This window comes from Primulina tabacum, chromosome 3 (assembly GCF_025594145.1).
Source record: "Primulina tabacum isolate GXHZ01 chromosome 3, ASM2559414v2, whole genome shotgun sequence".
NCBI classification, from domain to species: Eukaryota; Viridiplantae; Streptophyta; class Magnoliopsida; order Lamiales; family Gesneriaceae; genus Primulina; species Primulina tabacum.
In genome coordinates, this window is record NC_134552.1 from 2564508 (window position 1) to 2580833 (window position 16326).

The 16326-nt window shown below is 33.5% G+C and overlaps 3 protein-coding genes across 3 annotated transcripts; all 3 read left to right on the forward strand.

The window, feature by feature from the left end:
* Nucleotides 1–3702, forward strand: LOC142539284 (uncharacterized). The gene is made up of 4 exons (XM_075644640.1): nucleotides 1–754; nucleotides 2297–2580; nucleotides 2869–3096; nucleotides 3177–3702. Exons 1-4 carry the CDS (start codon nucleotides 325–327, stop codon nucleotides 3684–3686), a joined length of 1452 nt encoding a protein of 483 aa, XP_075500755.1. The 5' UTR covers nucleotides 1–324; the 3' UTR covers nucleotides 3687–3702.
* Nucleotides 3703–4598: 896 nt separating this feature from the next.
* On the forward strand, nucleotides 4599–5383 carry LOC142538812 (histone H3.2). The gene has a single exon (XM_075644106.1). It carries the CDS (start codon nucleotides 4811–4813, stop codon nucleotides 5219–5221), a length of 411 nt encoding a protein of 136 aa, XP_075500221.1. The 5' UTR covers nucleotides 4599–4810; the 3' UTR covers nucleotides 5222–5383.
* Nucleotides 5384–13643: 8260 nt separating this feature from the next.
* Nucleotides 13644–16308, forward strand: LOC142539287 (IRK-interacting protein-like). Its single transcript, XM_075644644.1, has 2 exons — nucleotides 13644–14216; nucleotides 14673–16308. The coding sequence occupies exons 1-2, from the start codon at nucleotides 13998–14000 to the stop codon at nucleotides 16158–16160; spliced, it is 1707 nt and encodes a 568-aa protein (XP_075500759.1). The 5' UTR covers nucleotides 13644–13997; the 3' UTR covers nucleotides 16161–16308.
* Nucleotides 16309–16326: the final 18 nt, after the last annotated feature.

A 16326-nucleotide genomic window follows, 5' to 3' on the forward strand; every position in this document is an offset into this window, starting at 1 on the left:
GTGATACATATTTTATACATTGCATGGTTACCTTGTGACGATTATTGTCTATTATGATATCTTGAACAAACTGAACGAGTGTCGGAAAAAAACTTCCGAATTGGTTAGAAATGGACAATTTTTTTCCATACAAAAAATCATCAACCAAACTATTCTTTTTTTGTTTCCTATTGAAATGATTCGTTACTACCAAAAGTTGCTGACTTGTTTAAAAGTCATCCCCCCATCCGACCCAAACGTCAGCATCAAATTACTCTGCTACTAAAAATTTCAACCTTCAGTTCCTCCTTCCACACCGATCAAACTCATTTCTTCCAAAAAAAAATGCTCATGGATTCACCATTCAGCTCCAGTTCCCATGTTTCCGTTTCAACTCCATCGCCGGCCGCAAAAGCTCCGTCGACTTTTCTCTCAGTTGAGTGCATAAAAAGCGGTGGATGGATGGCTGGAGACAAGCCGCAGACCGGAGACATAGTGGAGGAGATACGTATTGGCGATACGATCGTGATCTCCGAGTTCGAGAAGGGGAGAAGCGGCGTGCAGAAGATTCTAGGCGATTCGTTCAGGCGGAAAGAGACGAGGATTCGCGTCCGGGTGAGGCGCGGGCCGAACGTCCTCTCGGAGATGCAGGGGTGTATTGTTCCGGGGAACGGGTTCGGGTGGAAGAAGCAGTATGTTATGCGGGGCGTGGATGATCCGAATCATGCACTCGGGTTCGTTGATCGGACGGAGAGCGACTGTTTGAGATTGCAAGGTGAGAACTAAGCCGAATGGTTTTATTGGAGAATTAGTGAGGTTGAAATTGAATTTTGTTTTACAAAATTTTTTGATTCTAATCTACCTCTAGTGTTGAAAATAATGAATAATATGCGTAAAATAAAAAATAAATATTATGAAATTTATATGAACGAATAATTGAAATTGACATAGGAACGTAACAAAAAAAAAAAGGAATTATGTGTGGGATAACAAATTCAAAAAATGAAGGTTTTTACTTGTTTTTAGTTAATTTTCTTTAATGTTTGAAATTTAGAGAGAAATAATGAATAAGGAAATCAAGTTAAATTTTTGGATTTCGAAAATTCTTCATAGGCGAAAACTTGTGTGAGACGGTCTCACATGTCGTATTTTGTGAGACAGATATCTTATTTAGGTCATCCATGAAAAAATATTACTTTTTATGCTAATAATATTACTTTTTATTGTAAATATCGGTAGGATTGACCCGTCTCACAGATAAAGATTCGTGAGACCGTTTCACAAGATACTTGCTCTTCTTCACCGATGCACAATAGTTAGTTTATGGGTTTAACTTTAATATATAGTAATAAATAATTTGTTTGTTTGGATATATTTGTGTATATAAATAAATTATAAAAGGATAATACACAACAATGAGAATCAATATTATTTCTTTTAATTTTTTAGACAAATTTTTTTGGTATGACAACCTGTGAATGCAAAGAGAGGCTTAAGGTACCATGTTAGTGTTCTATGTTTTTCAATTTTTTTCTTGAAAAGAAGTGATCTTTATGGGATTAAAAATGGAAAAATAAATTGCAGGGATTGGACGGGACCATTGATTTTGCTGACCGATATATTATTCAATGTAATTTTGTGGACAAAATAATAAATCATTTAACATAAATAATTATTATACAATCAATTCTTCCATTCACTATGAACTAATTTGATCTTCACATAATACTATTTTTTACATTTTTAATTACTAAAGTTGAGTTTGGCAATTAATTGGCTTAAAACAAAGTGCTATAACTCATGAGTGGTATTTGAATTGCCAAGGGTAACTAATTGTCAAGGGTTTGATCCCCAACTAATACTTTTTCAGACTAACATGTCAAACGTGGTTTGTTCAATATATTTTAACTGACTAACATTGTTTGTAGAAAGAACGAGAGTTGAAAGTTATTAAAAATTACACAGGAGTTTAAATTCGAAAAAGTGGTTGATTTGAATAGATGCTAATTTACAACTCAAAGTTTATTTTTTTTGCTGTGATGTTGTCTCCTTCTTTGTTTCGTAAGTTTGATCTTTCACCAACCAATTCAAGTAAGTTCATCCACTTCCACCCTTGGTTTAGGTTTGGAGCTAAGTCCTGTCTGTTGCTTATTTGAACTTCTCAAATTTTAGTAACCCATTTTAGAATTAAATATCTCGAAAATATAACAGATTTTTTGTGAAAAACATAACAAAAGCAATCCTTTATTTCCCGTTTAACCAGTGTATTTTTTTGGATGTTGAGAATCTTGGGCCTGAAATGTGTACTTTTTCTCAGCGGCAAGGATATCAAGGCTATTGATTGCACTAGAGAGAACTAAACTGGAGGATGGATATGTATTGTATCCATGGGAAAAGAGAACGCGAGAGATGCTGTTGATTCCGAATTCGAGTAGCTTTTACTCGATCCTCTTCTTACCAAGAACCTCGGAGAAAGCAGCTTCACGTTACAACGACCTCGAAGATACGCTTGCGAGAGCCAATGCTTGGATCATCACAGCTCAGGCATCCGGGGTTCCTGTTTTGTTCACAAATATTCAAACGGAGTCCTTACTAACCAAGGTAAATCCTATCACATGTATAAGCTGACATTTAAACCCATCATAGTACTGGCCAAGGAGAATACTTCAAAACTGCTATACACAATTTAAAACGCTAGAGTTTGAAATTTGATCAAGCAATCAATAGCAAAGATCAAACTGGTGCATGTTGTAAATCACAATACCTTGTTCCGTATCGAAATGTGGGTGTGACATGAATCGGTATGTTTTGTGGCAAAGCATTACTCAGAATGTTTTGTGGCAATTGTCAATATGTCATTGTTATTGAACTGAATCCATTCTTGTTCAGATATCAGGAGAAACAGCCTCCCCCACCGTAAATTCAGGATCTCTCACAGAGATGTCCAAGGTTGCAAACGCTAGTTTGTATGGTTTTGAAGATTACCATGGTGTAGACATTGGTATGGTCAGGGCGGTTCGTCTGTGGTTCTCCCCTCAAGCAGGAGAGATTCCAGTCGAGATCAAAGTCCAAGAAACTGACACAAAGCTCGGTTTTGCAATCAGCAGAACCGAAGAGGTACTATTGTCATACTCTCTTTAATAACTAGTCCTATATTCTGGAGGATCGTGTATTTGAATGCGTATATAATGAAACAGGGATTCATATACATATCATCCGCGGTAGAAGACGACGATGTTCCCTCAGCTCGATCAGGGATTAGTAAACTCTTCAAACAGGCATTCCAAGCATCGCAACTCTTGGTCGTTTCACGAATATCCAACCAAAAAGTACTCCCATGGATGGTTTCTTCAACTGGCGCAATACGCTGCTTCGACACCGTTTCACTCAGCCATAAGCTCTCGTTGCACCGCCATGCTAAGGCCACGATCCTTCTTCACGTGTTCTTATGGGGCAGATCCTCAAATTTCGCGAGCATAGGCAACATGATCAGGCAATCTAGGACCGTGCCCAATACAACACCTGAGGTTCATTCGAAGAAAGAAGGAAATGAAAATCGGATTCATCATCTAGCACGAGAAGCAGATTCGGGTGAGATTAGCATAGATGATGAATCTGACATTATGCTAGAAAGGAATAGCGATGGCCACTTTTCATTTCGTTTAAATGATTTTTCATTTGAGAAAGTCATTGGATCTGATATATAATGAACTTTAACTACTATCTTGAAGTAGATATTCGATTGTCCTAAAAATCTCATGCTATAATAGTTCACCAAGTTAGGATCATTTTCGAGGAAAATTGCGATTTTACACATTTAACTTGTACATATTTAGTTTTCATCAAATTTTTTGACTTTTTTTTTTTTTTTTGGTCTTTTTTTTAATCCGAATTCACTAAATCGACCAAATATGTGTCCATATACGTTACTTTCCAAAGTTAAAGCTAAAGTTAAGTGAGTTATTACAATACTTTTTAAAGTTAAAGCTAAATTTAAGTAAGTTATTAAAATACTTTTTTAAAAAATATTATAAATGATGTAGAATGGTATATATATCAGACATGTGCAATGTGTGTGTTCGGATCTTCAGAGAATAATCACTAGTTTGGGATTTGAAATAAAAAGAAGAAAAGTTTTGGTACGTGGTAAAAGTATTCGAGTGCATCTTTTGTGAGACGATCTCACGAATTTTTATCTGCGAGACGGATCAACCGTACCGATATTCACAATAAAAAGTAATACTTTTTCATGGATGACCCACATAAGAGATCCGTCTCACAAAATACGACTCGTGAGGCCGTCTCACACAAGATTTTGCCAAAATATTTAGCTTAAAAATAGGTTACTTTGTGTGATGATCCGATAAATTTATATTCGTAAAATTAGTAGATTTTTCAATTTATATTTATAATAAAAAATAATATTTTTTCATAATCCACGCCTGTTAAAAATACTACTCAAAAAAGTTTTTGCATTAGATAATTTAATTATAGTTTTTTATTAGCATACCAAGAACAAATCTGGGTCATTCGATAAAACACATGATAAATACTTCTGCGCTCTTATTGGCTGATCAGAGTAAACTCGGATCCTCAATGGAATCAAGCAATGTGCACCGTCGATAAAGGATCCAATCCAACAGCACAGATTTCCGTATCTTCGTCCAAATCCTTCAAAATTTCCAAACTTCCCGCTCGATAATGACGCCCATTTCTCAGATTCGTCCTATATAAATCCCACAAAGATTTCACATCTCCCATCGAACTTTTCTTATCACAAATCTACAAACCAAATCATCGAATCCCTCCATTATCTTTCACTCACGATCTAATGGCGCGAACGAAGCAAACAGCAAGAAAATCCACCGGAGGAAAGGCACCTAGGAAGCAGCTGGCCACGAAGGCGGCGAGAAAGTCCGCCCCCGCCACCGGAGGAGTGAAAAAGCCCCACCGCTTCCGCCCAGGTACGGTGGCTCTTCGGGAGATCCGGAAGTACCAGAAAAGCACCGAGTTGCTGATCAGGAAGCTGCCGTTCCAGAGGTTGGTCAGGGAGATTGCTCAGGATTTCAAGACGGATCTCCGCTTCCAGAGCTCTGCTGTGGCAGCGCTTCAGGAAGCTGCGGAGGCGTACCTCGTGGGTCTGTTTGAGGACACCAATCTATGCGCTATTCACGCCAAGAGGGTCACCATCATGCCCAAAGATATCCAGTTGGCTAGGAGAATTAGAGGCGAGAGAGCTTGAGATTGACTGTAATTTGACTCGATTTCTTGTGATATTCAATTTGGTCTTTCTTGTTCATGATCAATTTTTGTCAATCCCTTTTCTCCATATCAATGAGGTGATATTCCTTTTCCAAAAAGAGGACAGTAATATATTTCTAGTACGAAGATTCACAAACTCAAATATTATTAGTAACTATTTTGATTTTTAAACAATGATAAATCATGTTTGAAATTGAAACATATTTTTTTATTTGTTTTCTGATGAATTTAATATCGTTGGGCTTTGAAGCATTTACTCGAACTATAAATGTTATTTCCCATATGAACATATTGAATTGGGAGAATAAAATATATATTTATTCGAGTTGATATGATCATTATTTTTTAAGGCATGCTTTTATCATTATATCCAAAAATCCAATATCATATTAATCATTTATTTAATTGGATACAAAAATCATCTTCACACCTTCCTTCATTCAAGTCGGTTATCGGATTCGGAGGAAATTGTCATCCTTACCCTATACAAAGAAGTTCTCAATTATTTTTTTCAAAAAGCTCTCTCAGTTGCTTTTTATGTTCCTCACTTAGGTTGATCTTCAAAGCCATTGATGAAATTATTTGGAGATAAATTTGATATGAAACATATGACTCAAAATTTTTCATATTCTTGAACTAACAATTACAATATTTATTAGTCAACTATCAACTACCTTTATTATGTCAACTAACAACTACTATTATTAATTATTTCAGCTAATAAAAAAAATCTCTACATTTATATAAAGTAATAATATATATTGTTTGATGCGCGGTTCTCATTCACGTTTTCATCAATAGCTTATTACAATCAAGTCCAAGTTGTGCTTGAACTTTGTGGTTGGAAGTGTCTTATCATCATGTCTATTGGATTATCTGTTGTAAGTATTTTATCCATTGTAATTGTTCTTTGAGAAACCAGATCTCTAATGAAGTGCATCCTGATATCGTTAATGTTTCATCATTTCATGATACACATGATTTTTCGTCAGATGGATTGTACTATATCTATCACAATAGACTATTGTTTTAACTAGTGGTATACCAAGCTCTCCTACTAGTCCTTTAAGCCAAATAACCTCTTTCACAGCTTCTATTGCTACAATGTACTCAACAATATCGGTGGTTGATAAAGCAACAACAGTCTTCAAGGTTTCTTTCCAACTGATAATACATCTATGGAGTGTGAAAACATATTTTGTTAATGATCTTCTTCTATCAAGATCTCCAGCAAAAGCTGAATATGAAAAATCCAACAATGCTTCCATCCTTGTTCTTAGAATTCCCATATGTTAAGCCGACTTAATTGTTCCTTCCAAGTAACACATAATCTATTTCCCTACCAGCCAATGTCCTTTTCCATGATTTTCGATGTACATGCTTACTATACTGACATCTTGAGAAATATCTGGTCTAGTACATATCATGACATACATAAGGCTCCCAATTGCATTTACACAAAGAATACGAGACCTTTGCTCTTCCTCTTCTTTGGTGTTTGATGACAATGCTACCGAGAGATTAAAATGACTTGCTAATAGAGTTGTCACAGGCTTCACATCTTGCAGGCCAAAAAATTCAAATACCTTTTCAATGTACTTCTTTTGTGAAAGAAACTGTGTGCATAGATCTCCATTCTCAAAATCTTATTTGCAATTCCTAAATCTTTCATCTCAAACTTTGTACTTAAATGTGCCTTCAAATTTTCAATTTGTTATATGTTTTTGCAAGCAATCAACATATTATCAACATTTAAGAGTAGATAGATGAATAGGTCATCCTTGAGTTTCTTCATGTATATGAAACTCTCACATTCGCTCTTTGAGTAATGATTTGTATGTATAAAAGCATCAAACTGCTTATACCATATTCTAGGGGACTGTTTCAAGTCATACAAAGATTTTTCAACCTAAAAATATGGTTTTCTTTTCCTGGAACCTCGAAATCTTCTGGTTTTTTTATATAGATTTTTTCTTCTAGTTAACCATGTAGAAAAGCTATTTTGATATCTAGTTGCTCAAGTTCCAAGCCCAAATGAGCAACAATCGCAAAAAATGTACGAATTGAGCTATGTTTTACCAACGAAGAGAATAATAGTTCATGGTATTCAATCATATCTCTTAGTGTAAAACCGCTTATTACAAGTTTTGCTTTAAATCTTACATCTTCTACACCGTTAATTCATTCTTTTATATTAAAAACCATTTACTTCTAACAATCTTTTGATTCTTCAATCATTCAATAATCTCCCAAGTATAATTCTTGTCAAGTGATTCAGTCTCCTTGGTCATTGCCTTAATCCATTCAAAATATTTTGATCGAGTTTTTCTTGTACAATAAATTCCTAGTTAATATTGTAAATGTTCAAGCTCAAAATGATTGCAAGTGTACGATCGAAGTTATAGTATAGTGTATAAAATATACATATCGTTCCACAAACACTGTATTATACGAATATTATTTCCAGTTATATATTTTTAACAAACAATATTTTGAATGGATTCATTAAATACTAGAATTGAAATAACTAAATGTTCAAATATCAAATAAACGATGCCAAATGAATATTAAAAATCAAGCAGGAAGTTAAGTTGTTTGGAATCTCGGTTCACCGACCCCTCGTTATTTTCAATAATTAATCTCAATTATTTTTCATTTCCTTTGACAAGACTCCCCAAATAATTAACACGCTTTCTCAAGCTATGTTAAACTAATTCGACACGATTGAACAATTAAATATATTTAATTATTTATCAACAGTGAATTGCATGGACGATCTATGAAATCTCATAGCTTTCGACATGTCAGACTATGACCATCAAAGTATATTTAATTTCACATATCTATGTAAAAATTTAAAATCAACAGATTATATTACTAGTTTCTATTACAAATTATTCTCTCGAACTCAATTGCAATATAAAATATTATCAAATTTAGCTAGACATCAATAATTCAAGTAAAAACGATAATATAATCAAGAACGAAACACAATCGAATATAAATTAGGTCAAACAACTGTTCGGGGTCGAATCCTCTCGAATCCTAACAAAAACAAAGTTTAGGTACTAGAATTATTAATAACAAATGCAACACACAATTAAATAAAATTTTATAAACTAAAAATACTAGCGTAGATGAAGAACAGTTGGCACACTGCTAAAAAATCTCGAGTCTTCAGGTTTCATCGACTCCGGATTTTTCTCCTTACACGCGAATGCTTCTTCTCCTCTCTAAAACTGATAAAAACCCTAAAAATAGAGGTGCTATGGTTTCTATCTAGACAACATCCGGAACACATAGAAGGAAATTGAGGGAAGTTTTTTCTTTCTTAGTCGCACTGGGGGGATGAAATTTTCAACGCCAATGCGTGTCTCTAGCAAAACGTTTCACCTGGGCACGCTAGGGCGGACAAAATCTTCTGCCCTTGCACGCATGTGACACAATTTTTTCAACCCGGGCACGCTAGGGCTGGCAAAATCTTCTTCTCGCGCGCCTCTGTCTTTGCTTTCCTGTGCATTTTTCTTCATGTGCGCATTGAGGCAGATGTTTTCACCCACCCTAAGGCATCTCTCGAATTTTTTTCTTTCATCCCTATTTTTTTTCCTCGCATACGCTACAAATAAATCCACACATATGCAAAACAATTATTAGACATAACAAATAAGAAAAACAATGAAATGTAAATGAAATCTCACAAAACATGCATGAATGTGACTCGAAATGACACAATAAAAAAGTGCAAAAACGACATCTATCAGTTTCCTTGCTAGCAATTGCATCTTGATAAGTTTGTGGTTCATCAAGTTTCTTTAAGCAACATTTATCTTTGAGAACGACACCTATCAGATTCCTTTCAGCAACATTTAGTGCATATGAGATTAGATCAGCATAACAAATATATCTTTGAGGAGCTTTCACATTTTGCCTCATTTCTCTCTTTTTAGCTAATTGATAATCCCGCAGAGGATCATATTTCTCAATTGAGTGTAACATATTTTCATTTATCTTTTGAGAATTCTTTTGTAGACTCTACCTCAAACTTCATTTTTTTAGATATAAGTATTTTTCTTTTCAGGGTCGACTCCTATGGTAATATAAGCATTTCAGCTTCATTTAAATTCACATATCTTCTTATGGTGGATTTTCTTGTATTAGGATTCCACAACTTATACCATTTGACACCTTCAAGATATCTAAGAAAAATGAATTTTTTTGCCCTTTGTTCAACTTGTCTTCTTTTACGTGAGCATAAGTATGACAAACAAATATCTTCAGATTATCATATTGTACAGGAGAACCCGACCACATCTCCTCAAGAGTCTTTAAATTTATTGCTAAAGATGTACATCTATTAACCATTTAGCAAGATGTATTAACAGCTTCAGCTTAGAACTATTTTGTTAAACCATCATTTGAGATTATGCATCATGTTCTTTATGTCAGAGTTTTGTTCATCCGTTCTGCAAAACCTTTTTGTTGTGGAGTATGTCTCATAGTATGGTGTCTCACGAACCCATGATTCTTGCAGAAATTATCAAATTCTATTCCACATAATTCCAATCAATTGTTAGTTCTTAGACACTTGATTTGTTTTCCAATCTGCTTTTTGATTATTGTTTTTCATTTTTTGAATTTGAAAAGACTTCATCTATTTGCCTCAGGATATATATCTAAATCTTCCTCGAGTAATCATCAATGAGTGTTGACATATATCTGTCACCATCAAGAGTAGGAACTCGAGAAGGACCCCACATATAAGAATGGATGTAATCTATTGTGAAATTAGTACGATATACTGTTGTGTTGAACTTCACTCGACATTGTTTTCCAAATATAAAGTGTTCATAGAAGTCTAATTTCAAGTACTTTGGAAAATTTGAGATGAAACACATGTCTAAAAAATCTTCCATATCCTTCAACTAACAACCACCATATTTATTAGTTAACTATCAATCATCATTATTATGTCAACCAATAATCACCATTATTAATTAAGATAACTAATCAACAAAATCCTATGAAAATAAGGCACTTAGGGCATCTCCAAGGCTGCACCAAAATGATGTAAAACACCAGTTTGGTGCAGTCTTTCTTCTTCCAATGGGGATTGCGCTATTTTGCCAAAATAGCTCTGCGCCAATTTGGCGCGGGGTTTGTTTCTTTGTTTCTTTTTTTTTTTAATTTTTTTATTTGTATTTATTATAAATATTTGTATTAAAAATTATAAATATTATTTAAATAATAGTATAATATTTATTTTATTATTTTAATGATTAGATATTTAATCATATAAATTTAAAAATAATAATGGTTGATTTTTAAAATATTTATTTATTTATGTTAATTATTATTAATTAAGGACTAATTTGATTTAATGATTTATAATTAATATAATTTTAATACAAATGCAAAAAATTTAATATAACAATACAATTCATAAATAAATTGAAAAAGATAATCGAAATAGATACAACTTGAAACACATAATTCAAATACAAATACAAATACAAAGACTTGAAGTAAATGAGTTGGAGATAAAAAGAATATTTCGAGAATATTATTTTTGGTGTAAGATTTGAAGTAAATGAGTTGGAGATGAATGTTGTATTTGGTTCAGAAATCGCACTATTTTAGTGTAAAATTTACATCAAAATAGATTTTGTGGTTGAAGATGACCTTAGAGACCCTCTTTGGCGCCATCTTATTTTCATTTTGAATATTATATTAAGATATATGTTATCCATTCTTGAATTTGCCGTGTGAGATTATGTTTTAATAAAATTGTTCTTTAATAAAGATAATTATTGTACAACAATCAACATTCAAAACATATTGGAAAGTAAACAAGAGTGTGTCTCTTATGATACGATCTCACGAATTTATGTATGCGAGACAAATTGATCTGATCTATATTTACAATGAAAAATAATATATGTCCATGGTCGGATCGAGTTTGAGACCCTTCTCACAAAATTAATCATTGAGATAGTCTCATAAATTTTTTTTAGAGAACTAAATACTGAAATAATATTGTACACATATAACTAAAAACTCATAAATGTATTCTCAAAAAAATAAAATAAAATAAACTCAAAAATGTAAAAAAAGCTGACTATTAGAATATAGCATCCGAGTTCCATTTGAAACCGTGCGAGAAAAGGAAGAAGTATTAGCAGTGGAATCTACTTTTACTATACCAAACAAAGAATACAGGACAAATTTCCAAGTGAATACAATTTAGCCTTCGATTCTAACTTTTGCTTTGGATGAGTCCATTCGTCCCTTCAAATCACATCATCCGCTTGGACCAATACATTGATTACTTGTTTTTTTTTTTTTTTTTGTGACCTTTTAATCCACCAATCATATTATTATTAATTTGCATTCATACCAATAAAATGATTTATTTTAATAAATTATGTAATTTTTTCCATCCATTCAGTGTAAAGTTAATTATAAGAAATCCGAAGATCACACCAAATTAATGTGTGTTTTTGTGAAGTGCATGAACAACAAGAAGTGACAACTTCGCTGATTACCTCTCGTGACGAAAATGCATTTGAATTTTATGGATTGCGTCGGATATAGTTTTGAATAAATGGGCACATTTTCAATCTTATAGTTTATCAATTTGAGTCGATATCACATATCATTTACATTAATCAAGTCAGATTAATCATCGAATATCATTAGCACTACATAATTTGAAAACAATAAAGTTGATGTAAATGTGGAGTTTACCCATTAGGTATCATGTATAAAATAAGTCCCTCTAATGAATCTTTTTTCCAAAGTTCTAACATAAAAACATGAATAATAAACTAATTCAATAATTTTAAAAATAGTGAGATTCAAATTGAATAATCATAATAATAAAATAACTAAAATAATTAATACCCAATTTCTAAGTAGCTGTATGCACATGCACTTTTGGAGTGAATCATTATTACCTAAACAATTGTCAATTAATATAGAGGAAAAATCAATTTAAATGCATTAAACTTTTTGGCATGTGGAGGTTGACATTCTTTGCTTGCTTTTTGGAGAGTGGTTGCTTAAGAAAAATAATTAATTGATCTAAATAAAATAATATTTAATTTCTGCCATAAAAACCATAGTACTAGCTTTAATTCCATTAAATATTTTATCAATTTATGCACTAATTAATTGAATAAAATATATTTCTTGGTTAATTAGAGGGTAATAAAATCATATATAAAACCCTACCTAATTTTTTTAATTCCAAAGATGATATATTGAAGAATTATATTCTGTTCTAGGTATTTTTAATATATTAAAAAGTGAAAATATTTTGCGTCGTTATTAAAATTTTTGCTCTCATCGTGTAAAAATTTTAAATTTTGATCCGCATTTTGAATGCAATGATTTATTTATCTTTTTGTGGAATCAAATGATCCCTACTCGAGTTCATCTTGTCGAAGTATATTTCATACAAATACAAATTTATGGGAATTTTTAAAATAAATAATATTTTTTCTGTTTGTTTATCAAAAATGCTCATCAGTGGCATGTGATTACAAATTATTTCACTACCATATTTTATATCATTTTTTGTTTTTTAACAAAGGAACAAAATAGTTGCATTATGTTATTATTATTTTTTTCCAAAGAAAAATTAGTTGCATTATTGTTAGGTCACACAAGTGGAATGGTGGGCATACTGCTGTAAGTAGGTTAATTCCCACTTCCTGATATAAATTTTCAGATTTTAATTTATTTTTTCGAGTTTTTCAAATATTTTTTCTGCATTTGGAATACATTTCTTAGAAATAAGTGATATATATTTAAGTTTATCATAATTAAGTCTCGAATTTAAGAACTCATCAAAGAGTATGAATCTTAATATCAAGACAAAAATTTGTGCGAGACAGTCTCACGAGTCGTATTTTGTGAAACATATATCTTTTTTGGGTCATCCATGAAAAAATATTACTTTTTATGCTAAGAATATTACTCTTTATTGTGAATATCGGTAGGGTTGACCCGTCTCACAGATAAAGATTCGTGAGACCGTCTCACAAGAGACCTACTCATCTATCAATGTATTACTCGGCTCTTCGAGAAATCTTTTTATTGATAAGAAAAATATGCAAACATGCCTATATTATTTATAAGTCATTTCTTTAAAAAAAATTCAGATAATGTTTAATTTATCCTATCCACAATCGAATTATAAATAGTGTGTTTAACTCTTAAATCTTAAAATTCTCACATGATACTTAAAAATAAATAATTCAACACAAAATAAATTTCAAGATGTTTCCCAAAAAAAGTTTTAAAATTTAAAAAGTATATAAATAAATAAAATCAAATTCAATGGTCAAAATTATTTTTAAAAAATAAGAAAAATTAAAAGGTTATGTGATTTGGTAATTCACCACTTCTCCCCTGACACTGTTATAGAGTGAGAACTACACAAGCCTGCCACTTTCTTGCGATGTCTCCCTCTCTTTAGTTCACATGCACTCATTCCACTTCGCTTCATCATTGAGCAGAAGCCTGCCTCTTCAAGAATTCCACTTTTTCAGAAACAGAACCAAATCCAATCGATGATTCTGCCCAAACCCCTCTACTCTTGTTTTCGTTTTATCCCATGTTAATCGATTGTTGGATACAGACAGACATGTCGTCTCTTTAATGTAGTGTTACGCTCGCTTTCTTTGCAATCGTTCTTTCTGGGCTGAACTATATTTATATTTATATGTATGTGTGCTTTGTTTTTTGACCTGTGAATGGCTGCAAGTTATCGAGAACAGAGCGAAAATGGCAACGGGAAGGAGGTCAGCAGGCAAGATATTCAAGTTGCTATTGCTAAAGCTGTGGAGCTCAGGGCGCTTCACGCCGCTTTAATGCAGGGAACTAGTCCTAAAGACGTGAGATTCCTTTCTGCATCCCCTGTTTCTCGCCATGCTCCACAGTTCTCTGCGAGAGATTACCCTGTTTTTACCCCGGTAAGTTCAGTCTTCTAATTTTTTTTAAGGTTTATTAATTTGGAGATTGGAGCTCTGAGTTTGATAATTTTCGGGGTTGGTTTTTTGGCTGTGATTTGTCGTTTTATGAGTTAATTGCCCCGAAAGTTTCGTTAGCCATGGCTTCGAAGTGGGTGCTTGATTAATTGATTAAAACATGATAGAATATTTTAACTTGGCTTTTACTCCAAGTCGGGGATCAAGCATTGCTTGTAAATGAAGATTGTACAGGTAAAATGTCTTGCTTTAATCTTGGTTTGATCTATCTTGAAAGGGGTGGTTCCAATTTTTCATAAAGGGTTCCCATATTCGTTCACTTTTTTTGGATGTTAAATAGAGATATTCAAAACATGCATGGCTTTGTCATTATAGACCGTTTAAGTTCAAATGACAAGAAATTTTTTCTTGATAATGATTGACAATATCAAATATTGACAGAGTTACGAAGATGAACCTTTACCAGGGTATCAGAAAATTCTGCTGGATAATCGAAATTACGCAGGGAGTTGGGGAGAACAAGCTTTAAGTGGTGGAAATGCAGATGAAACAGAATCATCAGATTACCGCACGATGAATGAATCTTTTATAAAAGGGTTGCCTTTCGCATTAATGAATTTGGAGGGACACGTATGCCCTTCAGAAGATCAAAATTCCATTGCAGGTTACACTAAGTCTAGGAAAAGCAGCTTAGGGAACTTAAAATCACTCACATCTTGCAACAATTGCCAGCCTGCATCCATAAGTAGTGAACCCGTTGGCATATCCAAGAATGATAAGAAGTCTAAAACTAATGTTCCGTCACCTGATTTGCACTCTTCTGTTCATTCGCAACCAGGAAATAAAGGGATGAAGTTTTCATGGTGGTTCCCTAAGCTAAAGAAGAAGAATAGAAATGACAGTGCGCCTATTCAGCCACAACCCACTGAAGTTTCCCAAGTTCTTAGTGACTTGGGGACGGTATCAATCGAGGCACTGAAGAAAGAGGTAGCAGAAGCTAATAAAAGTAGAGACTCCGCATTGGTTGAAGTTTCTGATATGAGGGCATCATTAGGGGAACTAAGTCAGAAGTTAGAGTATTTAGAGACTTTTTGTGAGGAACTTAGAAAGGCCTTAACACAAGCTGTGGAAGTAAATAATTCTCGATCAGATGAAACTATTAAGAAGCTTTCGAAACGAGGATCTTTTGATGGGAGTGCAGAAAACTTGATGCCAGTGAGTGAGGAAGCAATGGTGGAAGGATTCTTGCAGATTATATCGGAAGCAAGATTATCTGTTAAGCAATTCTGCAAAATTCTAATAGGGCGGATTCAAGATAGTGATAACACTCTAATGGATAATCTGAACTCGATTCTTCATCCTTACAATTTGTCTCTAAATTCAAAACACTCAAAAGCTGTGCTATACCATTTAGAAGCTGTCATAAACCAATTCCTTTACCAAGATTTCGAGAACTGTGTATTTCAAAGAAATGGTACTCCAAAGTTCTTGGATCCCCAACAAGACCGGCGAGATAAGTTCCAATCCTTTGTTGCACTGAGAAATCTACGATGGAATGAAGTTTTGAGAAAAGGGACCAAGTATTACAGTGAAGAATTCAGTAAATTTTGTGATCAGAAAATGAGTGGCATAGTTGCCAGTTTAGGTTGGACCAGGCCATGGCCTGAGCAGCTTCTGCAAGCATTTTTTGTTGCTGCAAAGTGCATATGGTTGGTTCATTTGCTCGCCTTCTCATTTGATCCGCCTTTGAGTATATTGAGAGTCGATGAAAACCGCTTTTTTGAGGCTTGCTACGAGGAAGATGTTTTTGCGGATAGGCAGAACATTCAGGGTTCTAACCGAGTCCAGATCATGGTAACACCTGGTTTTTATGTGCATGATAGAGTTGTCAGGTGTAAAGTTCTTTGCAGATATAAATCCATTGCTTGATTAGTAGGGTGCTTCCCTTGTTTTTTTGCTCCCTTGAATTCTATAAGTTATGGGCAAATTAGCGGTAATTTGTGGTCTGTGTTTAGAGGTTCTTTTTTTAATTACTTCAAAAGTTTGGCGAGTACATTTTAAAATTGAATTTGGGTGCTGAGTATTGGGGAAAAAG

Bases quoted from the DNA above. Each gene is read 5' to 3' on its own strand.
- LOC142539284 (XM_075644640.1), top strand. From the start codon at position 325: ATGCTCATGGATTCACCATTCAGCTCCAGTTCCCATGTTTCCGTTTCA. The intron at 755-2,296 runs GTGAGAACTAAG...ACTTTTTCTCAG, and splicing joins CGACTGTTTGAGATTGCAAG to CGGCAAGGATATCAAGGCTA. The intron at 2,581-2,868 runs GTAAATCCTATC...ATTCTTGTTCAG, and splicing joins CGGAGTCCTTACTAACCAAG to ATATCAGGAGAAACAGCCTC.
- LOC142538812 (XM_075644106.1), top strand. From the start codon at position 4,811: ATGGCGCGAACGAAGCAAACAGCAAGAAAATCCACCGGAGGAAAGGCA.
- LOC142539287 (XM_075644644.1), top strand. From the start codon at position 13,998: ATGGCTGCAAGTTATCGAGAACAGAGCGAAAATGGCAACGGGAAGGAG. The intron at 14,217-14,672 runs GTAAGTTCAGTC...AAATATTGACAG, and splicing joins ATTACCCTGTTTTTACCCCG to AGTTACGAAGATGAACCTTT.